The sequence below is a fragment of the Sturnus vulgaris genome, chromosome 4, assembly GCF_052056855.1.
Source record: "Sturnus vulgaris isolate bStuVul1 chromosome 4, bStuVul1.hap1, whole genome shotgun sequence".
Lineage (NCBI taxonomy): Eukaryota > Metazoa > Chordata > Aves > Passeriformes > Sturnidae > Sturnus > Sturnus vulgaris.
The window spans coordinates 31,618,196-31,646,068 of record NC_142246.1 but is presented as its reverse complement, the minus strand read 5'-3'; the positions used below and the strand labels follow the sequence as shown (position 1 = coordinate 31,646,068).

Genomic DNA, 27,873 nt, shown 5'->3' with positions numbered 1-27,873 from the left:
CTTTGCATTTTTTCTTTCACTTATTAAAATCTTTACTTGAACCCAAGTGTTTTATAACTTTTGCTCTTCCTGTTCTCTCCCCTGTCCTGTTTGGGAATGACTGAGTGGCTGTGTGGATATTTAGATGCTGGCCGGGGCCAACCCATCACATCCATCCAAGTAGCTTGTCACAGCAGATACCAGATAGACATTCCAGAATACATAGTTCAGTGCCACCCTTTTGCTCCACTGATAGTGCAACAATGTACTGAAAAGGCACCTCCAAGACAAGCAAGTCTTTAAATATACCCAAAGGAAAAGTGAGGTAGAAGGAAGCAATGAAGAATTATAGCTACTGGTGACAACCAAGACATCTGTTATTTCCTTGTTGAAAATGGACTGTAGGAGGTGCAGCAGAGCCTCCTGTTCCCAGCCGGGAATAAACAATGTAAAAAAAGGAATCTATTTGCAGAGGTGGACACAGAAGAAAGCTCTCTGTGAACACCAGTTTCTAAGCTGTTTGACAGGATAGCTTCAAATCCCCCACAATCTTGAAGAGACTTCAGTTATATTTGTGGTAGCAGGAAGTACATCTCTTCCAGTCATCATCTGTTACTTTTCACTCAGAGTGACTCCCCTCTGTTCAGGACAAGACCGAGAAATGTCCGCTAGTGAAATGGGTGAAATGACTAAAGAATCTCAGACACTTAGTGTGAGCCATCCACAGGCACATCTTGGTTAGAAAAAACAGAAGATGGGTGCAGCTGGACTTCCAGCTGAAAGGATTAAGAGGATCCTAATGTAAGCTATCTATTGCTGTGAAAGCACTAACATCAATAAAACCCTCCATATCTGAAATAAATGCAACTTACAGGGAAGTGCTGAAAAAGAAGAAAATCTGTGCTGAAGCAATATCAGCTGGTGACTAATAACCACCGTGAAGCTGATGCCTCCACACTTTCAGATAGACTGCAATCAAAGCATAATCAGGAACTGTCAAACTCACTCCTGCAGCGCTGAGATCTCCCTCTTAGAGATAGATGGCAGAAACTGCTCTCTGTATTCAGAATGAAGTACAAATAAAACATGCTAATATTCCCCTTAAAGATAAAGGATATTTGAAGCTACAGCTACGACACCATCATGAACAAAGGACAAGAATCTCCTACATGACTGAATGAAGAATAATGGAAAGATTTTCAGATTTTTAGTCTTCAGGTCATCGGTATGTTGGGCACACTGAGGATAGCAAGGTGGCAGAGGATTGTCCATTTGTGGCTTGTAAATGAAAAATCGACTGAAAAAATCCATTATTTCCTTGTCCCTTAAATAACACAGTTACTTAACATAGTTTCTCACCATCAGAAACATAAATGTCCTGAATACATTCAGCTGTAGGCACTATGAAAACGAGTGCTGAAGAAAACACTCCTAGGGAGTTAAAATTCTATGTCCCCACAGAGAGATTGTTTTGGACAAAGAAAGTAATTCTCACCAACATTCAACTGCTTTCTGAAATTCCTGATCATTATTCACCTTTGTCTTTAATTTGTCAGTTATTCCCGAGAAAAATATAAAAAAGACAAAACAATACTAAGAAAGCATATTTTCATCCACATTGAAAACAAATGAGGCCTAGGTTAGTGAAAAGATTTAACTACTTTAACCAGAGTCCATATTCCACTTGGAGAAAGGGTCCAATTCTATTTCAAGAAAGTTGCCCACCCTATATGGTAAGTGAAAAATTGTCTCCTTTCCCCCTCCTGGCGTAGAGGTTCAGCCTACACTGTTCAGGAATGGCATAGGACTTAATGGAGTTTACAAAAATACTGCCTTATATAAACAACATATCAGAGATCTCAACCAACCAACTAAACACAGCAATGAATTCTTTAGGACACTTTGCTAGCATATATAAAACTAAACAATTAGTTCTGAACTGGTCCTCTGTGACCAGTACTCCTCCAGAACAAAGCCTACTCCACTGAGAAACACACAAGTCCAGTTGAGAAGCATTAAAAAAAAAATAGCCTGAGAGCCACCTAGTTTTTTCCAATGATGTCAAACCCTAAGTGCAGGGATATTTCCACCTGCTAACCTAAAATGGTTCCTTAAACCATTTATCCAGCTTCTTCAAGAGGAGTGCAAAGGTGCTGAAGACTGAGGATTTCTCCAGTTTGTCTGCCTCTGTAAGGGACTGAGAGCACAATGATGGAAGAGGCTCTGCACGGCTACCGAAAGTAAAAAAAAAACAAACCAAACAAAAAACAAACAAACAAACAAAACCAAAAAAACCAACCAAACAAACAAAAAAACCAAAAAAAACCAAAAAAAAACCCAACCAACCAACCAACAAAAAAAAAACCACCAAAAAAAACCCCAAACCACCAAACTCCACCAAACCACCAAATACCTGGGAACTATAAAAGCCACATAATGAAAGAAGGATGATGGTCTTTGCAAGTCTGTGCAAATGTCCCTCCCTGAAATGAACTTAGTGATGCTGCCACTTTGCAAGCAATGGAGCCCACAAATTGTCACCCATCTTTCACTGCAGGGTTGGTGTAGGCTGGAATTCACCTGTTCCAATGCAGATATTCACAGAGTCTTTATCTACATGTCAATTCACTAACTATAAAATGAAGGATACACACGTTTAATGCATGATTTCTTAACACATCTCAGAAGGTGCTCATATGGTAGCATCAAATTGTGGATCCCTCCTATCACAGGCAATTTTCTGTGTAACAAATTTCACGGACTTCTTTGACTTCTGCAACTTCAGCAGTTTACACTCACAAAGGGGTCACAGATTAAATAAAATAAATGTGACTGGACAGATGTTTACCAGAATGTAGCCAAGAGTGAAATAAAATCAGACTGAACCAAATTTGCCCACTTTGCTTCAACTGCAGTCATACCAGATGCTGGACTAATTCTCTCATCTCCCATTTCTCTGTGAAATCTATGAAAGAAAAGATACAATCAAATTTTACCCAAGCTCTGAGACTACAAGTAAAACTGATCAGGCTTTTATCTTCTATTAGAATTGTTTTCTGCTGTAAATGCTAATGTGATGGAATTAAATACTAACCAACCAAACACCTAGGCTCTGTAGAAAGCAATATGATCACTTCTACTCAACAAGGTCCTCCTGCCGAATTGGCTGAGCTCTGAATACTGCTTGCACAAATCAGCATCCCAGTCAAACAATGGTGTAGTCTTGGTCTTCTGCTATTGGGAGCCTGGGAAATGAAGCCAAATGATAGCAAAAATGAAGAGTAAACCAAGTGGAGGTTAAACATGCTGGTTATACTGGTTCTCTGTCTTCCCTCAAACAGGCCCAGAGTTACGGCCTGGTTATGGTTTACAACACAAGCAGAAAAGTCCTGACCTTTAAAGTTCAGTTTGAGGTTGCAGGCTTTAATGTAAGAAAACAGTTGCTCTAACAGAATTAAAAGTATTCACTCCCGAAGGCAGGGGAAGCCAATAAACAGCCTCATAGCTCCACGATTACAGCCACTTCCCAAAGTGAAATCACACCTCTAATAATCATTAATTAACTCACATATTTTGAAAGAAGCTTTAATTTATTTTATTATTAATTAACCGCCTGCATAAACATGCCACCACGAGCCTCTGCACACTGTACAATAATTTGTTGAGTTGCTGACAGGATTAATGACTACAGTTGCTTTTATTTATGACTGTACAACATTAGCTGAGTCACAAGGTTCTGATCAGTTCTGCATTTATTTAGATTTTATAGATTTTTTATTATAGTCAGAAAATCAGAAGTTTTTTCCTTTGAAAGGGAGCCACCGGTACATTGATAGCTAAGTCAAAATCCCACACAGTCGGGACAGGATATTTGTGACAAAGAAATTAAAGGCAAGTGTTTTAAAATCAGTATCAAAAAGTGAAACATGCATATCACATTTAAAGACATAAGCATTAAGATGGAACCAAAGATTAACATTAACACTTGTTTTGCAAAGCGAAGTAGTGAGTTTCCGGAATCATACACCACAAGCTCATTTAATTCATTAGGGCCATGAAATCAGCCCAGCTCTTGCAGCTGTTGGGATGTCTGCAGATGTGCAAGCGTTCAGGGCTACACAGATTTCAAGTCTATCAGGAGTGTACTGCATCAGGACCAGGAAATACCCCTTATTGGCAATTCCCTCTAGTTCTGATGAAATATCGGATTACTTCCATTTTGCTTCCATGCTGCCTGATGGATTAGCTATGGTAAAAAGTTCCTAGACTCCTCCAGGTGTCATGTACTTAGACAAGATGGCTGTAGCTTTCTACACAACTTTGTAGGAAATATATGTAAGTAGGGAATGAAATAAATTTACATAATAACAATAAGTAAAGTTTTTAATATCTGAATTACTGCTGGAAATTCCTTACTCTGCATGTCCCCTGCACACTGAAACAAAAAAGTGTCAAAAAGCATGATTTCTGTCACAAGTTGCTTTGCAGAGCCACAAAGGGCCCTAACAGTGCTAACCCCCAAGAAAACGATTAGCTATGTTCTGTTGCTTTGAACAGAAATTATAGTGAAGATACAAGGGCACGTTTCAACTGGCTGAAGCACGGCCTGAAATGCGAGGCTGAAAGCACGTGTTCACCTGCTACAGCTTTCCTAGTTTTACTTTGTCACGGATTTGCGGGATTTCATCACAGATTTATTTTTCCTCCGAATCCAAACAGCAGAGGGCAGCACTAAAGCCTGGTTCAGCCTGGCATCAGCTTCTGGAAAAAGATTCCATATGGACTTTTTTGCTGTTTATCAGAAAGGTTATTCTAGGATACTTCTCTTGCACTGGGCATTGGCCCAGCAGTTATAGGCCCTGTCTACTTAGTAGGTATCTCTGCCTTCCTGAGTCACCCCAGCTATGAAAGGCCATGTTTCCTGGCTCTGCTCCAGCCTGACCTATTCAGGGGAAAATTAATCCTGCTTCAGAAGGCCAGTGCTAAAATAAACCCATGCTTGCTGGAGAGGTGGCAGGGGAAAGGAGACTATGTAAATGCATGCTTCTCATCCCTTGCTATAATCAACCACCTCCCATCCACATCACTGCTGCGCAAAACTGAGAACAACCTCCCCTGCTGAGCTGTGCCCAGTAGGAGAAAGTGCACGGCTTTAGGATAGCTTTCCCAAAACTACATCAACGGGGTCTCTTCTTCTCTTGAACTGAGGATGTTTCTGAAGTGGAGGAATAAAGGGAAGTGCTCTGCTTATGGTGCTTTGGTCTTTTAAAAACTTATTTTGCAGAGGTCAGGGGCAGAACAGGAGACAAAAGTATAGAATAAGCTGCTGGGTTCCTGCAACACTGCTATCTCACAATTTTTCAGTCGTTTAGCTCTTTTTCTCTGTGGATTATTACAGTGAACAAGAGAGCCTGCAACTTCAAAAACACCTCAAAAGAACGAAGCATGGCATTGATGGAAATGTACGGAGGCCAGAGAGATATTTAAATTGCATTAAGATCTATTTTATTTGAACTGTTTCTTCTGACCTGAGTCGCTGATCTAGTTCTGTGTAGAAAGAAAGGGTGCCAGCTTACAACAAAGGGAAATCACAAACTAGCAGCAGAATCACAGAGCTTCTGGGTGACTTCCCCATCACTATGATCCTGGAAGTAATTTACGAGATCCAGATAATTTATCCCTGGCTGACTATTTCAAGGCTGTTTCATGTCTGCACCATTGTTCCTAATATCTCGATTTTCCTCACTCTATATACTCAGAACATCTAGTCTTTTATCCCTTTATAGCTGTCTGGAAAATAGAAAACAGCTCAATCTCAACTTCTTCCATTACTGTATATTACTACTAAGGAAAAGAAATTAAATTGAGCAATAGGATAATTCCTTTTACAGTGTTGACCTGCAAGCCACTTTGACAGCATATATTCATTCATACCAACCTATAACTGTACATGCATATATGTCAATTTCAAATAATATAGCAACATTTAAGAATGTATGTTAAGACAGTATCTTCATTTATTTCTTAAGACTTATAAGAAAGTATTAAACTGAATTCTCAGTGCATCAGAAACTGGCAGTCATTCCCCAGGAATTAATGAAATACAGACTGTTTTTTTTCATCAAGCTGAGGTAATATACCACATAATCCAATTGTTTCCTGACTTCTGCTTTTGTCCCCATATTTTGTTCCTTTTCATATCATATATATCAGCTCAGCTGGGAAAATTCAAATTCAAAGTAATTTTTTTACCTGGGACTCAAACTGGAGTTTTTCCACAGTGAGTTCCAAAGCATTGAAATACCCCATGAAGGGAAAATGAGGTTTGATACCATGAAAACCATAAACTCTGGCATCTAAAGACTTTCTCACCAAGTTTTCTCACTCTTTAACAGGGCAGTTGTTATATTCAATATCAGCTTCCCACCTGCTGGGATTTTGGCTTTTCAGCAGCCCTTTGTTTTTTTTATGCATTTTAATAATGTGTGACATGGAACAGACCTTAATTTGTCATTTTCTTGCAAAATATAGAAAGATTAATGTTTCAATTTATTAAAAAAACATTTCTGGCATTATAATCAATGCAATTTGAATTACAACAATGTAATTGTGGGCCATTCAACCAGTATATAGGGTGACAAAAAATTGATGATGCATTCACTAAGTAATACAATTTATTCATTTCTCATTTATTTGAAAATAAGCTTGAAAGTCTATTAAAACTATTGTGCTAATAGCTATTGCAAGTATGAGTAAAAATTATATCTACATTTAATGCATGAAATTATCTCTTTATTATAAAAATATTTTACCTTGTTTTGCTATTGCAGTGCAGCTGACTGTGCACAAAACCATGATTTCATTAAATATATACTATTGTCAGAAATAGTTTCCGTTTTTCCTACAACAAATGAAAATAAAATTACTGTCAGCAAGAAAATTATTAACTATTGTGAACTATTTCACAGAAGAAAGACTAGTCTAAAGTAAAATCACAGCATGAGAAATTCTGCAAAATATCTTAAAACAAAGAGGTAACAACTTGAGCAAGAGCTAACAATATTGACACTTTTATTAAAAAGAAAATTATTAGATTATAAACAGGTGTATTGTCAGAAATAGCAGATAGAAAACAAATCACTTAAATAATTTAACAATTAAAATCTATCTGTCTGAAACAATAGATTTTAGAAAGAGCTAGAACAGAAAAATCACACAGAGAAACTACTTAGAAAATAGAAACCAGAAGATTAACAAAACAAACATAACATAAAAAGATCAATTAAAATAATTTCTGATACTCCAAAATTACTGCAACATGAAGGATGATAAAATGATGTATTGAAAAGAGCAAAGACCAACTTGAATTTAGCAGAGCAAAGACTTGCATTATCCCATTAAGATTTATACTAAGACAATATTTAGAAGAGTAAGCTTCAGCAAAATAGAAAAGAAAACCTTACTTAAAATGCTACATGAGATTTCCTCATATACTCTGACTTGAACCAATATTAAAATGGTAATTACTAGTTTATGTGGACCTAAAAAGAAAGAACAAGTTCCTACAACTCTAAGAACAGGCAGGCAATTGAAAACTATGCAAGAGTCACCAGAGCTACGGAAAGCTGAACACGAGTCATCACACAGGGTATTGCACGAATGATGTAAAGAATGTTGCACTACGCAAAGAGGGCTGGGTGTCACACTAGATATTCTTCCAGCCCAGAAGATTTTCTGAAGAAGAGCATGCTGTAAACTTCAGGTCAGAAAAGTCTGTATTAATACTTTAACTTTTTAATAGCCTTGTTTTGCCAGCCTCTGAAAACAAATCAGACCTATTTTCTAGGTCATAGAACTTAAGCAGGTGCATCTGAATTCTGCATTCACACAACTCAGTACTTCTCCAGTTTGGAAACAAACAAACATTTTTAAAAATCTCACTAGGTAAGCAGGAGAACTTGGTGAAGAACTTTATTTCCTGATCAGGACATAAAACACATTTGAAATGTTACTGCTAAGATGTGTTACTCACTAGCAGCAAGAGAAAATTGTGTCTTATGGAAAATACAGAGGGCTTCAGCCACAGCTTGGCTTTGCTCTGATCACACACCTGCCCAGGCATTGCTGAAACTGTTTGCAGCTGTCACACCTTCCAAGAGATCTGGTGAGCACCATGAGAAGCACATCCCTGGCAATATCCTGGAACATGTAGAAAAGCAAAGCACAACGCTAATCTTCTCTTAGCACAACTTCTAGCTGGGGAAAATAAGACAAAAAATGATAGTAAATAGAATATTTCAAGGTAGTAAATAGGAAAATGAAGCTTCAAGAATCATCAAATGTAACAATTAGGATCCTGGAAGTATAGACTTTGCTTGAGAGGCAAACCTTGCCCCGAAGGTCACAGATTTTGCACAGAACACTCTCCAGATCTTATTTCTTCAATGCAAAATTAGTTAAAAATAAAATTTAAAAACCCCCAACAAACCAATATATAAACATCAGAGATCCTCTCAGCATATATTTTTTCCTGGAAGCACAAAACTTGAAAATCACTGAATCCAAGAAGGGATACATTCCACCATGTAATGAAACATGTTTGGAAATTATTAAAAAAATTATTTCCTACAGAAATCTACACCAAAAGAAAAGTACAGAATTCCTTTCAGCTGCAAAGTAGGCTTTCAAATTTTGCTTTATGCTTGTTCTGAATAAGCTTTAATGGTATTATTGGAAAATATATAATCTTGGCTTTTAATATTATTGCATATATATAAAAAATGGCATGTGCAAGAGATTTGGCAAAACTACGAAGGCTCTATTCATGCCTTGCTCCACCACACACTGAAAAAATGACCTTGAGAAAGTCACTTCACTTCTCTTTGTCTTTTCTTCCAAAATGCAGACTGAGGATAGTGAGTTATACTTTATATCAAAATATATTTACCAAAGAAGAGCTAGTAAATAGTAAATTAACTATTATGGGGGTCTAACAAGTCATTAATTTGCTTATATAAATGGCTTGCAAATTGTCCACAATATCTCTGCTTTATGTGTTTCCCAAAATCTGTAATGTGTACTGTTATGTTTGTACCATGACTGCATTAATAATCAAACAATTAATAGATATTCTAGAGTACTTTAAATGTTTATGAATGTCTGTAGAATCCATTAATTATCCACTGTAAGGTACACCTGTGATATGAAAGATTATTTTTGTTTTCAAGTTATGTTGAGACCTATGAGGAAAAACCACAGGAGTTCTGAATCTTATCAATACTGTTATTCTGTCTACAGCATACCAAGTATTTACTGCACAGCCCTATAGAGAAGTAAAATTAATTTCAGAGTAAAGATTGTGATTGCAATTCTTCAAACAACTAGAGCAGCAGAAATTAGTGCTTGTCTGATTTGAGTACTGTAGCCGTGGAAAGAGGTTTTAACCCTTTAAGTGCAGCAGAAATAAGATGCACGGCTACATGGTCGTCTTTCATGATAGGAAGAAAGAGACAAGTTTATTCAGAAACACACTTGGTTTTATAGCATGACTCGCAATTCCAAGAGTAGAGAAGAGGTGATTGGTTCAGAGAGAAGACACCCCATTCCCAGGGCCTGGTCATGCACCACAACAGGTGTTCTATCTTTGTTATTAATTCCTTTTTATTTTGACCAAATGATCACCCTGGGAGAAATTCTCCCTAGCCTTGAGCTGGACCAGCTTATCGGCTGGGAACAGAGCTGAAAAGCTCCAGCCTGGAATATTTTTCAGGCTGTAATTTTCTTACTTTCTCAATATATGTCCCTACAGAGTACCAGAGAGTTTCTGGTTTAGTTCTGTTGCTCTGAGGATCTGAAACCTGTGTGAAATAAACAAATCCCTGATGAGGAACCAAATCCTGCAGTATTGGTGCTTGATTTGTTTCCTTCTCCCTGGTTCCTTATACCTCACTCTTTCCCAGTGATCTTTGCCTTCTCCAGTACCTCAGAGTGGCCACTGGTGAAGTCAATGAAGCATTGAAAAAGCTAATTAACCTTAGGTTAGTTGCCTTCACCAGGGCAATTTTTAATGTGGTAGAAGATATCCAGTTAACACATACACTTTCATTATTAGTTCAGTCAACAGGGAATGTCAAAAGTATACAAGAGGAAACCAGCCACTGCAGACTGGGGAGACTCAGTCTATCCTGGTTAACCTTGCTTGTGGGCTATTTCTCCACATCTCTCACTTGCTTTCTTAATACAACTTACTTCTGTAACTCCTCTAGTTTTCCTTCACCTGGTTTCCTGTCTCCCTTTTTATTCCTTCAGCTGCTGCTTCTTGTTTCTTAAACAATCCACCTGAGGCAATGAGCCCTACCCCCTACTCTGCCTCCTTGGTGCTATTTGCCACACCTACACTTCTCTATCCCCACTCTCAACACTACCATTGCTCAACTGGCCCTTCTTGTATTCCTGTTCTGTCCTTCCGCCTGGTCCACTCCCCTTTCTTCTCTTCACTTGCTGCAGCCGGGAGATACACTTTAAATACCTCCCGCAGGTCTATTAAATCCTAGCGTCCACACATTCTGGATGCCCTTGCCTGACTCTCTGCAGATTCAGTCTTTTACAGAGACCTCCATTCTCTCCACCCCATCCCACCCCTTACTCCCACACTGAGGCTATCTTTACAATCTCCATCACATTTTGTCTGGTTTTGAGCAATATCTCAGCTCTTTTCCCATCTGAAGAACTGCCAGCCAGTCAGCCAGCTCCTCCTGATCAGTCTTCTGTGATTTCTACTGACTTTCTTCCCTTCTCCACAATTTCTCACACTCATCCTCAGGAAGCTTCCAAGCTTCATGCTGGTGTCCTTCATGGCACTCTGTAGCAGTCACCTGTATGTCTCCTTGCCTTGGCCCACTCACTTCCCCTGCACCTCACGCCCCCTGAAAGAGCCATTCTTTTGACATGGTCTGCAGCAAGAATTGCTGTTCCTCTGACCTCTTCCCATCCTTCCTTCATCCCATCCTTCCTCTCTGATATTTTCCCTTCCCTGCCATGTCCTTCTTCATATCCTCTCACTTGCTTTTGCCATTATTTTCATCGCATCAGATTGAGAATATCCCATCTAATCTCAGCCCACTTCCTCCTTCTTTATCTTTCTTTTCCAGCACAAATTGATGGTAGACCTGCTCTGTTTCTTACTCTCCACTCCCATCTCATGAATTATGAAGTATGACTGCCAAACACATAATCCAGTCTGCCTTCAGCTTCAAATTCCTGGCTGATCTGTGATCAGGTTTACTTCATCCACAACCATTTAATCTCCTTTTCCAGTTGAGCCATCCTTATACATTTTCTTCCTACTTTCCAAGTTAAATGAAGACCTGCACTTTTCAAGTGCTCTCTTTCTAAACATCTTCTGCACAAATCCTTGCCAAAGGAAATATTAACATGCTCACTTCCTACAAGTTTATTCCCTGTGTTACGGGTTGGGTATTTTTTCCCTCATACTTCTATGTCCCATGCTTGTCCTGTTACAACAGAACTCCTGATCTATTTCATATTAATTTTTTTCCACTTTCTCAGTTTTCTTCGGAAATGTTGGCCCTCCTCTAACTCCTCATCCTCGCATTAGAGACATACTCTAATAAACAAATACACCTTATGTTGACTCTCACTGCTATTTCCAGCACTACTGCTTCCCTTCTCAATGTGCTGCTTACACTTACTGTCCAATTTTCCCAGCTCAGTGTAGAGTCCTAAGATAACTAACACCAACATCCAGCTAAAATAACCCTCACTAACACCTGCCCAAAACAAACTCAAAGTTCACACTACTTCATCCTTCTTGATCATCTTTGTCATCAACAGCTTCATTATTCGTCTTCAACTATTATCCCCAATAAGCTCTGGTCTGGTTCTCTTACTCTCCTCTTTCTGACTTCAAATATATATCAGTCCTAATAATGAGAACTTACTACAACCCCACAAATTCTTCCTGAAAAAAAACAACATATTTCTTCGTCATCTTCCCAATACACTCTCTACTCACCGCTATCTAGGCTGGGAGTCAGGATATTCTGACTGATTCCTTGTGCTCCCCCTTGTGTCTGCCATCCGGCTCAGACTGCTGACTTTTGATGAAAAGCTTTTTTATTTTGTGTCTGGCTTAGCCTCAGTGGTAGGGTTTCCAGTGTCTTGGATACGTATGTAAACAAGGTAGGCACTACTTTGGAAAAGTGAATCTCCTGTAGTATTTCAAGCTGACTATTCACACACCAAAGCACAATGCAGTCAGTCACTAATCTCTCTCAAAAATCTAGATCTAGGTTATTTTTAGCTCAGAATTTTTAAGAACAAAATGCAGTGTCTTAATGCTATGTCAGTAGTGCAGAGCACCCACAAACTCAGCCTAGAAAGAAAAATAATCCTTCTAAAGCTGTAAAGATCTAAGAAATATGAAGCTTGAAAGATTGCTTTAGTAATTCAGAGAGACTGCATTTTCAGAACTGTTTTAGCCATTTATCTAGGAAAGTATCAGAATATTGAATAATAAACACCAAGTTACTCCATGAAAAGCCAAAGGTTCTTCAGCTTTTTTAAATTACATGCTTAAGGTACTGGTGGAGTTAGCAGTAAATTCCTTACAGGATAAGTTTGAACTTCTACACTAAGTAGCAAACTGCCCCTCATCATCATATATAGGAAAAATCCAAATCAGGTGTTTGGAGCAAAAATCAAACAAATGAAGAATAATGCTCAAAGTGGCCAACACGTCTTGGTCCAGCCCTGCTTTTGTTAAAACTATTTGGAAGCAAAGTCTCTCGTGGAAATACATACCTGCGCTCAGAGAAGGGAGAACAGAAGCAGAAAAAGTGGCAATTCACTTGCTATGCAGTCCTTTCTTTAAATACTGGCAGTTGTAGGTAAACAATACTAGTGCTACAGAAATATCAGATCAAATAATCACTGTGGATGTGATGATGATACCCAACAATAACTTCAAAAACTAATTGGAACTCTTGTTAATAAAGACTTTATTAAAATGTCATTTTAAAAACCTCAACAATCTAAATGACCTAAAAAAATAATTAATACCCCCCACCAATCTAAATCAAAGATGGTGGGGAAGGGGCTGGTAAACAATCCTTTCAGGCAAGACCCCCCTTGCCTTTCCTACCCACAAGCATATCACTGCCACTCTTCCCACTCACCATACACCAGTCTGCAGGGTTGACACCTGAGTGCACACCCTGAGGAGACCTTATCAGTCTGGGCAGTCAGGCAGCAGCTGTGAGCATCACTATCCCAGGGGTCTGTGTGAAACCAGCAGCAGAAGCCTCGAGATGTTAAAGGGGGGTTTGCTTTCCTGTGAAAAGAGGAGACACCAGACCTGGCGAGTGAAGTATGAGGGAAAAAAAGGAAAGGTCAAAGGTAGCAGGCAGCCACATACGTTGAACAAAACTCCCTCCAACTCACAGTGTAATTCTAGGGATCCCCTAGCACCTGCTTTTGGTCCCTGCTTGGGGAAATATCTCTTTGCGGGGGGGTGTCTTTTTCTCTTTCTTAGAAGTTGAGGAAAGGCTCCATCTTCTTCTCAGGAGGCCGAGGTACAAAGGGTGCTTCTGGAAATCACACCTGATATCCACTTCTCACACTTGAGGCTCATGAGAAGAGACCTTAACAGACCTAAGAGCGGCAGAGGGCAAGAGAGACAGGGGATCAAATGTACCATCCCATTGACTCATGCTAACAAACACATTGGTGAGAAGAGGTGCACTGCCCTGTCAAGAATGTCTCTTTGTGGGACAGCCAAGCTTTCAGCATCTACATTAAGTTGAATTCTATTTTCATTACTGATACCATATTACCAAATCTAAAGAGACCCTTACGAGTTCCTCAGTATAACATTTTTCTCTCTTAACAGCTTTTTAGGGCAATCTCCTCAGTATGCATCTATACCTTGCCGCATTGCCTATTCCACACAACTAAGTCACCCAACAATTAATCATAAGCTCCTGCTTTCTTATGAGGGTCAGCCAGAAAGAACAAATGAGAAACAAATGGAGGAGCCATTTAATCGTCATTTGAGATTCAAGCATTTTTCCAAGAACCAGACCCTGCTTGAAGGCAGAGCTTCCCTACAGCCTTTACTCCTCTTTCTCGGTGCGAGTAAAGCAACTTCAGCATGCCTGGGGCATGTGCTTCCCACGGTCTCCTCCTTTCCCTCCCTCCCTCTCTGGAGAGAGGATTGTCTGTGGGCCTTGCAGTCTGACCTTGCAGGGGTGATATGAGGGTACAATGCAGAAAGGCATGCTGTCTCCTCCTCGGGAAAGCCGAGTCTCAGAGCATGCTGGGGTATTTAAAGACCTCGATGCCTCCGAGTTGCACACAGTGCGTACAGCATGAAGCAGCTCTCTGGCCTTGACTCAAGAGAGGTCGAGTCCAGCCCTGGTCACTGATGCCTGCGAACACAGCACCACCTTCCAGGCGAGCAGTACATCCCTGTGGAGCTTTGCTGTTGGGCACGACATCCATGTCGCCCCTCTCTGCGTGAATCCACACATATGAGGGCAAGGCTTAAAGCACTCTCAGCCGGCTGCTCGCACCCTCAGACCGCTCCGGGCAGGCTTTTAGCCCTGAGCCGCTGCCTCTCCTCTGCTCGGAACGGTTAACACGGCCTGAAGCTCCTGCCAGCTCCCCATATTCCCGGTACCTCCCGGGAGCTATAAATACAGCCGGCACATGCTCTGACACCGCGTTCCCCAGCAGGCACAAGATAACTTTAATTTGCCCTTTAAACGTCCCGGGCCCCGCGTCCGTCGCGGCCGCCGCTCGGGGGAACATGGCGGGGCGGGCCCGGCGGGCCGCAGCCAATGCCCGCGGCCCGGGGGGGCGCCTCCTCCTATCGCGAGAGGCCGCGGGCTATAAGCGGGGCGGCGCGGGGCGCGGGCACATTTGTCCGGCGGGGTGGGGAAGTGTCCGCTCGTTGCCTCTCTCCGGGCGGGGCTGTCGGACCGGCTCGCGGCATGGGTGACCAAGCGCTCAGCTTCGTCAAGGACTTTCTGGCCGGCGGGATCGCCGCCGCCGTCTCCAAGACGGCTGTCGCCCCCATCGAGAGAGTGAAGTTGCTGCTGCAGGTGAGGGGGCGACGGGGGGCGGCGGTGCCGTGCCACAGGTGGTGCTGGCGCCGCGGGCGCTGCTCGGCGTGACTAAATATGGGAAGGAGCTCTGCCGGCTCCGGTTACGGGGGAGCTGCCCGGGACGTTCGGCAGCGCCTCGCGGTGGCGGGAGCAGGGCCGGCCCCGTCCGTGCCCTTCAGCTTGCGGGGTCACCCCTGCGGTGCCCGTCTCTCACCGTGCCGTCCTTCTCCTCCCTGCAGGTCCAGCATGCCAGCAAACAGATCACGGCCGATAAGCAGTACAAGGGCATCGTGGACTGCATAGTCCGCATCCCCAAGGAGCAGGGCATCGCCTCCTTCTGGAGAGGCAACTTGGCCAATGTCATCCGGTACTTCCCCACCCAGGCCCTTAACTTCGCCTTCAAGGACAAGTACAAGCAGATCTTCCTGGGCGGAGTGGACAGGCACAAGCAGTTCTGGCGCTACTTCGCAGGGAACCTTGCGTCTGGGGGTGCTGCGGGAGCCACCTCCCTCTGCTTCGTCTACCCTCTGGATTTCGCCAGGACCCGACTGGCGGCTGACGTGGGCAAAGGAGCCGCCGAGAGAGAGTTCTCTGGCCTGGGCGACTGTATTGTCAAGATCTTTAAGTCTGATGGCTTGAGGGGCCTGTACCAAGGATTTAGTGTGTCTGTCCAGGGCATCATCATCTACAGAGCAGCCTATTTTGGTGTATACGACACGGCCAAGGGTAAGAAGTGCATGGAGGAGTGACTGCAAGGGAAGATCCATTCAGTAAAGGCACTCTAGGGCACTTGGCAGGACAAGGGCAAGCAGGGCTTGGCTCAGCACCAGTTGAGCGTAGTGCTAGAATGCACACAGGTGTTTCTGACATGCATTCCTGCCTCCTTCTACTTGCTGCTCTGAAAAGCCTTGGGTTTGTATTGATTCAGAGGTTGGTGGGTGATTATTCCTTCCACAGCCATGTTTCCCACAGCCCTTTCCCTGTGTACTTATTCTGTTCATTTGTTCTTGATGACAGGTATGTTGCCTGATCCAAAGAATGTGCACATCGTAGTGAGCTGGATGATTGCCCAGAGTGTCACTGCAGTGGCAGGGCTGGTTTCTTATCCTTTTGATACTGTGCGACGTAGGATGATGATGCAGTCTGGCCGAAAGGGAGGTAAGTGCTCCTGTGGTGTTCTGGCTGCAGAAAGTTTCATCAGGATAAGATAAGAGATACTGTGTATTTTTTTTGTCTTGTGGAAAATTAATAACCTTCTCATTGGAGTCCTTAAGCTTACGGGGAACACATTGCTGGTTATTTCTATCATGTTGATCTAAAGGACTGAGAAATTACTTGATTTCCTATGGAGGATTAATTTTCCTTAATTGATTACTAAGTTAGAAATCCTCAGCTGTACTTTGCTTATTCCTTGTTGTTTTAAAGATACAACAGTTGAAACATACTTGCTGTATAACTTCAACCCTTCTAACCTTTATGTTTATTTCCACAGCTGATATTATGTATAAGGGCACAATTGATTGCTGGAGGAAGATAGCTAAAGATGAAGGATCCAAAGCGTTCTTCAAAGGTGCCTGGTCGAATGTGTTGAGAGGCATGGGCGGAGCTTTTGTACTAGTACTTTATGATGAAATCAAGAAGTATGTCTAAAACTTAACATCATAATGCTGTAGTTCAATTGTTCTCAATCAACTTTTTAAAAAATACCAACTTGTGATGTAATGGACAACAAAATATTTCCTAGGGAAACAGAATAAAATTTGAGTAACATATCTGGCAGAGATAAGGATGCATTTATTTAAAAATTGTCCACAACATCACAGTTACATTTTCTATGAGAATTCTTCCACCATTTGTATTGGAACCTGTGTATATATTATACTTCAAATTGCAGGTAATAGATTTTGTCTAAAGACAAAATATAAGTGGTCTATACCTAGTCTAAAATCTACTATTGTGAATTCCTACTAGATTGTCGTAAATATTTATTATACTAAGTAATGTCTCTGGCTATCCAACACTGTGATGACATAACATGAATTAAAATCATGTTTTCTTCTAAAGCTCTATTTTTTAATATAAAAAGTGAAAAAAGTATGTCTGAAATAATAAACTATACTAAAGCACCAGGCTGAATTCCAGCCTCTTCCCTGACAAACTAAATGGTAATATGCTTGAAACCATAATCTGATTTTTCAGACATACTTTATATAATATGGAAATATAATGTTTCAAAAATTCCCTGTATTGTCTCAAAGGAAAAAGTTGTCTGCTCTGATGTTCAATTGAACTAAAACTGAAATGAAATAAATTAATATATTAATGAACTTTTTCCTGTGGTTTTCAGTACACTGAACACATTACAAGCATGTCCTCCAAGGTGATGTGCTAAGCAAGACACTGTTAGTGGCTGTTTCTCTTAAAAGTTTTTTTTAACAGAGCTTTAGGTAGGTGCAATTATTGATGTTATTGATAATTCTACAACTGCAAAACCAAGTGGATTCAGTTTAAGAGAACTGCAGTCAGAGATCTTAGAGATAAGCTTCCACCTAGTCTTAGCTGCTTGCATAATTTGTTTATATTATGCTTAACTTTGACACTTCCAACAAGAATGAAATTTTCCTCATTGAATACTGTAGTCATTACTGCTTATTTTACTTGAAAAATTATTCTAGAATTGAATACTCAAGAAAAAGAACAACATGTTGAACGACTATGCACACATTGCACTAATAATGACTAGTGAGATCAGAACATGCTCAATACACTTTTTAAACTTTAGATGCTGCAGGGTTGTGAATGCATGGAAGAACAGGCTGTCTGATTAGGCAAAGGAGGGGAAGTGAGGTGTGGCCATTGCAGTTGTTCAGTTAGACTACATACAGACAACCATTTGCTGTGTACCCACCTAGGGCAAAAACCATAGAATTAGAGCATAGTTTGTGTTGGAAGAGACCTTAGAGTCCATCTAGATCCAACCCCCCCAGCCATGGGCAGGGACACTGTCTACTAGACTCAGTTCCTGGCCTTGGACATGTCCACGGTTGGGGTGTCCCCCATGTCTCTGGACAATGGGGTAAGACTAAGCAAGTAATAATCAAATAAGCATTTATCTCACCTTCATCTTTTACTACTTCACACATATGGCTTCAGGTTATTCTTTTCTGATATTTGAAACACTTATTAGATACAGGTAAGTCACTGTCACTTGGTATGAGAGGCTCTGGTTCTCTGCCACGGCTCTGTTCTTGAAGACGGGTACCAGCTATTAACCACTATCTGGAAGCAACATCTATCCACTTGAAAAAAAGAAGCATTTGGGAAATACTGGTCCAAAAAATAAGACTATTTTTAAATTAATCAAATACAGATTTTATTTTTTGTCCCAGGACAAAACATGGCCTGATTGTTTCTTTCATCTCCCTTTTTCATGGTTACTCTCTTAAATACTTGCTTTTCTAGATACCTGGTCTGTTTTCTTTCCCATAGCAAATACCCAGAGTTGCAATCTATCAAACCGTAAGTTTGTGAAGATATTTCTACTGGTTTTCAAAGTGCATTAGTTTTCCTTAAAAACTGCCAGTTTCTGCTCCTTCTCTTTTTTCTCCTTCCTCTGCACTTTCATAATGGTTCCTTATGAGAAGCTTGCTAACACAATCTAGCGATCCAGTTCTCATTTAACTCCCTGATAAGGCTGCAAGTGGCATTTGGATTTGCTAAGCTGGCCACAAAGAGACACTAATAGGAAGAGGCAAAAAACCTTGGGGGAAACGTGTATCTGAATAAGATACTTAAAAGGAAGCAAAGAAACTTCAAATAAGTGTAAATGAAAGAAGTTACATTCCAGGGAAGGAGGCAAAATAGAGAGACTAAGGACTATTAAAAGGGAGAGTAAGAAGTATCAACGCAGGAAAATGCCACTGGGCTAAGAGAAAGTAGACGAGATAAAACATATGGAAAACACAGGTAAAGGACTCGTTTCTGCTTAAAAGCCAATGCACACTGTGGGAGATAGCAGGCAGTGCTCTCCATAAAGATACCTGTGGTTAGAGCCCAAAGCTGTCAATGAATTAACCATTCTTCTGAAAGCAGCTCTGCCCTGAGTCAGTAGCACTCAGCATAACACTTGCTGAAAGTGTAACCTAAATTGCAGCCATCAGCTCTGAGAGGTTAGAAATTAGAAGACTTAGGAGATGGTCTGCAATTGCTACTTGAACTCCCATTGTCACAGTCAACTGATACTACTGCTTTTGTACCTTTACAAGAGCTGGTCACAGACAAACTAAAGCCAGGGACAAAACCATTATTCCCTTACATCTAACACTTGAACAATGGAGAACATGCATTTTTTCTATATCCCAAGCTATTCAACCTTTGCACTTTAATATCAATTATAAAAATCTGCAAGAAGCCACTGCAATCACAATTCATGTTAAATATTTTATTTCTTATGATTTACAAATACAAAATTGACGCTCTTTCATACCAAAGTTAAATAAGATGAAGCAATTAAAAGTAATCCATTGTGTGAGTTTCTTCACAGAAAAAAATTACAATATGAACATTCAGAAGTATTAAACTGTTACTCTGATATTCACATTCAAAGACAAAAATCTTTAAATAGAGAATAATTTTCATTTGCACAATAATAAATACAGCAGCACTATACAAAGAAATCGTTAACAGTTCCTAACCATGAATAATAATTGCAATACAAATCTGTTTTTCACAATGCTGCTTAAAGTTAAAAGTTCCAAGTATTGTCAAACAGCTAAATTTGATCTGCGGGTCACCAAGTGAAGAAGCTCTGCCAAACTATCACAAGGACCGAGTAAAAAGTGTGTTACAATGCAGAATACCTGAAAGCCTAAGCCCTCATGCAAGCACTAGCAAAGAATAATACACTTTTTATGTCAAAGACCCAGCATTACCAAATACAGCTTTTTTTCTTTATCCATAATACAGCGATTTCCTTCCTGGGAAGAAGCTGGGGAAGCAAGCAAAGTTTCAGCAATATCCACACATAGTGGCATCACAATTTGTGCTGTTTATAAGGCTACAGTCCTACAAAACAAGCTCACTGAAAGTTTGCCTTTACGGACAGAGATAAACTACACCACCTACTATTGTGATTGCCAATACCATTAAATTTTACTGCTCTTATAAATGGATGTTGCTATTGGAGCTTATCTGACATTGCTACAAATGCTAGATATGAACATGACATTTAAAAACAGGTCAAGAAAAGTTAAAAGACTTGGTTTTCTACTGTCTTTTTTTTCCCCTAAATCCTGGTTAGTAGTCACTCAAAATCAATATTGAAGATGTTTCCTGCAACTCAAGTTTACATCTCCCCACTGAGAACAGCACACATCTGCAAAGCAGGGCCATGAACTATTTCCCTTACTTAACAGTATTCTCTAGTTTGATAAGTAACCAGAACTTACTCTTGTTTACACTAAATCTGAAACTGCTGTTTACTTCATTCTTTATTGTTGTTCAGATAATATCAGATGCTTCTTTCCTATGCAAAGATCCCAGTACGTCTTCCAAAATTCAGTACAACTTCCAAAATCATTTTGATCTGGAAGAGATGCAGCCTTGAATAGAAAACACACTCCAGGTGCTGAATGTTTAACAGTGGCAAAACATCATCTTCTGCATCTCAGTATTCTAGCTCACCATGGAGGAATACACAATCTGCTTTTCACCTCTTGACACTGCTGTTGAAGATTCTTTCAGTCAAAGAACATGACCCACAAGGTTCAGAAGGCTGTTAGATAAAGCCAGGATGTAAAGCAAAGACAATCCAGGAATTAAGCATATGCTTATAAGCTTAATGAATTATTTTATATTATTATTAGTATTTTAAAATTTTTATTTACATTTTGCACCTGTAGTGCAGTAATTCTGTCCTGCCGTGTTATAGATACAAACTCCACTTATGATCTGAGACTAAAATAATGGTTAAATTTCTATTTAACTTGTCCATTTAAATACCTCCTTCTCTTTCATAAGTTCATCCTGTCATGGAAAACACTGACAGAAGTGTTTTATACCATTTTAAGACCATTTTATAAGCAATTACTCTAAATGCAATTCATTTTCATCACTGAACAACGCAGAAAATATTTTTGCACACAGAATTTACAAAAGCATTAAAAATAGAAGTTTGAGTTATCATCTCAGTATGCGACGCAAAGAACACACTTATAACCAAGCAGCATGAACATTTGTAGATTTAGGTCTCTGTAATGCCCCACTGGGTGAATCAGACATGGGCTTTTCATTCTTCTGGTTCAGTGTACTTTGTACAGTGGGTGACCTTGAAGTTGCTCCTGTTAACACACAAACACATAAAGGGAGAATTCTTACACTGAGCACAACAGAAAACTTCATGTTATGTTAGTACTGCAACACTAGCTCTCAGAATAAACCAAACCAAATCGCAGTAAATTGAATACAACCTGAAAAGAGTTAATTATGAATTGTTTACAAATGATCAGAAAAAAAATTCACATCTTCGGTTCTTCAACTGGACACATATGGTTCTACAGAGATACGTTGCCTACTTCCAAATCTTACACACAGAGTTTCTGAGAAAAAAAATGCTACTATCAGTAGATCTACGTTTTCTAAATGAGAATCTGGACATTCATTGATGTTATTTTGGGATTTTTGATTGGGTTTGTTGTACCCCCTCTTTCAATAAAGGGTACTGGCAAAATGAAAAACACTTTACTACAGGGATTTTTACTTCTTGGAAAAGACAATTGACAAGATCATTTATTAGAAACTTAGGATGACAACAAAGCAATGCATATAGTAATCACTTTTGGTGACTAGCAAAATCATTTTGATGACTTCCATTTCATAATCAATCTAAAGATGACAAAGAACATATTTGCTATTCTTAACAATAAGTGCTTCACAATTCTGAATTATATAAAGATAAACATATGCAAAGAAATGCAATAATCTGCAACTTCAAAGTACTTACTTGGAGGACTAAGATGGCTAAAAGGAGATTTACCCCTTCTTACAGAAGGTGAAGAAGTCAGGTAGCTCATCTGGCGGTGATAGTCTCTCAGTTGTTCAGAACGCCTCATACCAGCTGTTGGTTTCACTGCTTCCAGTCTTTTCAGGAAAGCCTTAATATTGAAGAAAAATGTCATCAAGAAAGACAAAGAATGAACAAGATGCTGCAAACAGTTCAAACAAACAGCAAACAAACAGTCACAAATTGATTTTTATTTGAACTCCAAAAAGCCCCAAAATTTTTAGCAGTACACAATAGGAATTCCTCCACTGGTGACCAGCATATTAGAACAATACGAATTAGAATAATAGAACTGCTATTCCGTTCTTTTCTCAGTGTTATGACACAAACTGTAACTGTCCCTTGCACTGAGTACATCTCTAGTACCTCACAGTTCTCAGTGCCTTACAGTGATTTGAAACAATATGTCTATTTGGTGACTATCACCAAAGGTAGAGAAGAAATGGGTTCCACTATTCTAATCCTACCTTTGGTTAGTCCTCCCGTCTAAATTTCCAGAAGAATGAGTAGTTTGAGATTTAAAAAAAAATAAAAATTTGCTTTGCAAACAGACTATTTAATATTGTCCTATACGAAGCCCAGAGAGGATTACTGAACGCAATTCTGTGAAACTAATTTCAAAAGAAAAGCACATCTACAAGACTTCATTTTATCCACAATCGAATTTTAAGACATTCTATTTAAAATTATTGATACAGACAATTTCCTCTTGTTGAAATTAGCCCTGGAAATCACACAGCAAGGGATATATTGGAATAACTACTTACATAGTATTTTAAAGATATAATTTCCTATTCTGTGTTAATTATTTCTACCTGAAACAGAATTTATTGGTTTAAGGCATTTCAATAATATAAAAAAGGATCTGTTAAGATGAAAAATTGGGAAATACCACATGTATACAACTTCCAATTAACAACTTCACATTTTTAATATATTGCACCTTTAGTTGCCTCACATAGATCTATTTAGCTCCTCTTCTAACTAATTTCAATTCATTTGATGGCTTGCAAACATTAGGCAATGACACAACTTTTGCTGGTCTGGGCTCTGACATGCACCCTATGAACAAGAGACAATGCAAACTGTATTTACAGTAAGTCTCCAAAGTACTAAAGACAACTCTATAAGATGCATTGTCTAGATGTATGATCAAGAAACTGCATCACCATTAAACTGCACACCCAATCATGTACTGATTTTTTTCTTTTTCTAATAAGAATAAAAAAAAATATAATAAGTGACTTAGGAAATAGTACAGTATTCACAGGATGTCAATTGTCATTGTCTAACTATAACAGGAATCTACAAACTCTTGGTAGTTTATGCATGGGCACGGGAAACCTGCATAGAGTGCACGAGAGAGAAAGGACAAGTGACTTTGGCTCAGATGTAACATGTCACAAGTACTTGTGTCAAGTGCCAGCCAGTTCATCGTCAAGCAGGAATACCTAAGTAAGCAAAAGTCAAAGGAAGGACTTCAGCTAGAAATAGCTCTTCACTAAAGCCAAGTACAGAACATGAAATGGTAGACTTGTCTCTAAATGTTATTGTCTCTAAATGTTATAGCCAACATTTTTCTCACAACTTCATTCACATCTCCTCAACTATATATATTTAGACATACAGAGATCACTTATTTTACCTTCATTATTAAAAATGGAAGCTCTCAATACATTCAGTTCCATCACAAATAGATCAGGTCAATGGGAGAAATTACTTTTCTCTGAGAGATCAACATGTTTCAAGTCTGCACTCAACTGTAACAGCTTCATAGAATTTGCATACCTTAACACTGCAGTAATTTCAAGCTTGATTCTGACCAAACAGGGTTTTCATACATACATACATATATATATATATATATATACACACATATATGCCTACTTCGTTCTAGCTTCAATAAAATTGTCTGCTTTTATGCCTGTATTTTGAAAAGTATCAAGTTGCCATTAATGAAGGGGGGGCAAAAAGAGCTACAGAAAAAGCAGATACAGATTCTGTGGTGCAGCAGTGTCTGAAGGAAAGCTTTTCTAGACAATAAGAAAAGAGCTCCTGTGGTTCCCTTGCCTTTTGCTGTGGATTGTACGCAGGGCATGTTAACTTCCATGCTATTTTCAGTTGTGAATTCTGCCATTTGGAAAACAGCCTGCTGCATGCAGAAACAAATGCATCGACACAGTGAAACCGCAGTCCTGACCTACTAAATCTGTAACCCGGAACTAATCTGATATTATCAACCCTACAATCTTGAGGTCCTTAAATGAGGAACTACCTGGTACAATAGTACCAGCACCTTGAGCAAATGTTGTTTTTCAGTCATATGTATAAATCTACTAATTCTTTATGTTCTCCTTTTGAGAAATGAACTGAAGGAAGCTGACACTTTCCTCGTTCTTCTGAAGTATCAAATCTCTGGTCCCTTAATCCTGCATCACTGAAGTAAATAGATATTTCATCACTGATCTCAACAATCAAAGAATGAGATTGCAGAACATAACTCAGGTGTTTATAACCAAATATATATGCCCCATCAAATTTTAAGGAACAAAAATAAAATGGGGAACAGACACTAAAGGCAGGAATGTTATTAGTTGCTCTAAATTACATTGTAGGTATTCAGAGCTCTTGATTCAAGCTCAAATCATATATAGTATTGTATCATTGATGATCTCTCATCTTGGCAAAAGACTTCCCTGGCTTATATTTCCCCCATCTTCTTTTACTTTAATACTGAGTTTACAGTAAAAGTAGAATATTAAAAAAAGAAAAGTCACAGAAGGTGTTCCCGCATGATTACCTTCTAGGAATAGGATAATCCTTTATAAATCTAGACATCTGGACATAGATTAGTATCTATAAAGATACTACAACACATATTGTCAATGACAGAAATGTCAGAAATGCAAACAGTTTGAGAACAAAGAAACCCAACACAATCAGAAAACTGCTGCTATACAGTGGGCCAAAAGAAAATCTGCTAATTCAATTTTGGACACATCAGGAGAGCAGTGAAAGTAATTCTTAAGCTCTCTGTCAAAAAACGAAAAAAACCGCAAACATAATTAGAACAGACTCTGTTGCAGCTATGTTGACAAAGGTATGAAAAAAACCACTGAAAATGTAGCACTCTTAAACTAAGTTTAGAGAGAAAGTTAAAAATTTTACTTTTCCTTGGTTTACTCTGCTTGTTAAAAGTATGAAGGCTTCAGTTTCACCTCCTATGAATCCTAATCAGCTGACTAGAGTGCCTTGACAGCTGTTCAAATTTATTTATATTACACCTCCTCTAATGTCACTGATGTTAGTGATCACACTGTCCCTTTGCAGAGTCTAGGGGGAAACAGATAACTGCACTCAAGAACAGCTTTCTGTTCTTATCAATACAAGTATTTGTAATTTTCTTTAATTGCCAGTTGCATTAACTAGCTCTAACCTTACAAACTCTAGCAGTCAGAAAACTCTTAAAGGTCCTCAATTTACAAGAAAAGTCTTTTTAACTGAACAGCTATCAAGTTTATGTGTGGTGGGCAACATGACAAGGAAAGTAGCCTAGGAGCACAGAAAAGAAAATCCCACAAAATTAAGCAGTTTGCGAAGTGTTCAAAACTTTCCTTGAACATGCCAATTAGTCAGTCTTTATTATAATTCACATAGCAGTGCTATGGTAATCTCAAGTCTGGGTCAGGAATCTGAAAACCCTAAAAATCTGACCACAAAGAGCCTATAGCCTAAATACTGTCATCACAGACTTATACTATATTTGTACTGTACTCTAAAATATTTTAACCGTGCACATCTGTGTGCCAATCCCAAATCCTGAGAGCTTCCCATTATGACAAGGCCATGGAAACCGGTTGGCATTGCATTTTTTAGTCTCAGGAACTACCAACATTTTGTCTTTTGGTTTGGCATACACCGCCTTTGAACTAAGTGAAGTTTCACCTTTGAAGTAAGTGAAAATATAATATAAAATTCTGTGTGCTTGAGTTTCTGAGGAGTCATCAATAATACAACATGAGTATTTCTGAGCTCCTAAGACCACACATGAGACTACATTGTCTTTCATAACTGCATTTTGCACAGCTTTCTCCTCCAGACTGAGATCAGTGAGACTGAACAAGCTTGGTTCAACCACCGAAATGTGCAGCATCCAAAACTCGGTGATATTCTCTAACTCTGGAGATAGTCCTTGGGGACAGGACAAAGAGAAGGCAGAGAAAATGCAGTATGGAATGCTTCTAGGAAGGAAAGTACAATGTGCTCAGGTGCAATCCTGATGAACCAGTGGCTTTCCTCCTACTCCTTTGCAGGCCGAGAATTTACTCCCCTTGTTGCAGCACAACACAGCTGGCAAGGCAGGCATAGTGCAGCACAAGATCAAAGGAATATTCTTTGTACATGGTGTCAGCCAGGTAGGGGGATGGCCAAAAGCACTATCCCTCCCTTGCCCTTTACTCCCCACCCAACTATGACAGCACATCTGCACCATTAAATGAAATGAAGACAAATGAATACACATTAATTTATGGCAGTACAGCAAATGCCTTTCTAAAGGAGATTCAGGATTCCAGCAGGACAATGTCAGCTCTGACTGCAAGAGAAGGGAAAGTCTCCCTGAAGAATCCTTGTGCTGGTAGAGGCCACTGACTGCAGCAAGCGGTGGCCAGAGCAATAATGAATCTGCAGCACAGAGGACTCAGGAAACCAAGTAAGTGAAAAGAGATGGCCCTTGCAGACAAACACAGTAAGTGACTTTTTTTTTAAATTTGTTTGGAAGGGTTACTATACTGGAACTGGGATCAGAGCTGGATCTTTTAGGGCTTAGGGTACATTTTGTAGGAAAAAGAGGTGAGGGAATGAAGAACATGGACTCTTATGTGCAGTGAGCCATAACAACATGAGGTATAGAAAAATGTGCAGGAATGCATGGAAAGACCAAATATCCACAAAAAAGGAACACCCTTATCCCTCCTGAGCGAAGATTTGAGAACTGCCTCCACCAGAGCTGCTGAGATCTTTCAGTGAAATTCCAATGTGAACTCAAAAGGTCGCTGTTCCCTAGGAACTTGACTGAACATAGCAGCTTAGCTCACTGAGCTTAACACCTAAATCCTAGTCAGAATTAATAAAAATGATGAAAAAATCCACCAGAACACAACAGAGAGATATGAATTTCTTCTAAATTCCGAGGAAGTGACACTGAAGAATGATGTGATGACTACAAAACAGTATTTAAAGGACCCCAAACACTTACCTGTATATGCCAGGTATTACACAATAAATCATTAAAACTTTCAATGGCATTTAGTCTATGAAGTTCAGTGAAGTTCTTATTCACACTGGTAAAATGATTACTGTATCAATACAGATAAACACACATATATATGCAGACATGGGAACAAAGTAACATATCAATCACACTTAAGTTCCTTTCCCCTGAAGAAGAGGGATTGAAATTCTTTTCAAACACAAGAGTAGAATGTTTTCTGAATCAACAGCATCCTCTATTGGCAAGAGACACACTCTGAACTTGCTAGCTCTGAAAAGCAACCAAAAGTAGGTTCCATTTACGAAAGCAGTCAAAAGCAGCAAGTATAAAATACTGGCATTAATTTTAGCAGTCACCTGTTTTGCTAATTGTGTTTTTTCCATAAATTTCTAATCAGTACTTTAAAACTAATGTTCATGAGAGCAATGCATCTTTTT

At 39.5% G+C, this 27,873-nt stretch overlaps 2 protein-coding genes and 1 long non-coding RNA gene across 4 annotated transcripts in view; 1 reads left to right on the top strand and 2 right to left on the bottom strand.

The window, feature by feature from the left end:
* Positions 1 to 12,981: 12,981 nt before the first annotated feature.
* Positions 12,982 to 14,781, bottom strand: LOC148223930 (uncharacterized). Its single transcript, XR_015803552.1, has 2 exons — positions 13,441 to 14,781; positions 12,982 to 13,330 (listed from the first exon to the last, which is right to left on the bottom strand). It is a non-coding gene; the product is annotated as an uncharacterized LOC148223930 (long non-coding RNA).
* A 111-nt stretch (positions 14,782 to 14,892) lies between these two features.
* On the top strand, positions 14,893 to 17,431 carry SLC25A4 (solute carrier family 25 member 4). The gene is made up of 4 exons (XM_014889695.2): positions 14,893 to 15,101; positions 15,344 to 15,830; positions 16,122 to 16,262; positions 16,597 to 17,431. Exons 1-4 carry the CDS (start codon positions 14,991 to 14,993, stop codon positions 16,752 to 16,754), a joined length of 897 nt encoding a protein of 298 aa, XP_014745181.1. The 5' UTR covers positions 14,893 to 14,990; the 3' UTR covers positions 16,755 to 17,431.
* A 2,099-nt stretch (positions 17,432 to 19,530) lies between these two features.
* Positions 19,531 to 27,873, bottom strand: part of CFAP97 (cilia and flagella associated protein 97) — a 31,112-nt gene continuing 22,769 nt past the window's right edge. For both annotated transcript variants that reach the window (XM_014889693.2, XM_088163486.1), the window contains exons 5-6: positions 22,105 to 22,255; positions 19,531 to 21,442 (exon numbers count right to left, since the gene is read on the bottom strand). In XM_014889693.2, coding sequence (XP_014745179.1) covers positions 21,315 to 21,442; positions 22,105 to 22,255 — 279 coding nt within the window. In that variant the 3' untranslated portion in view covers positions 19,531 to 21,314. The remainder of the gene's footprint in view (positions 21,443 to 22,104; positions 22,256 to 27,873) is intronic.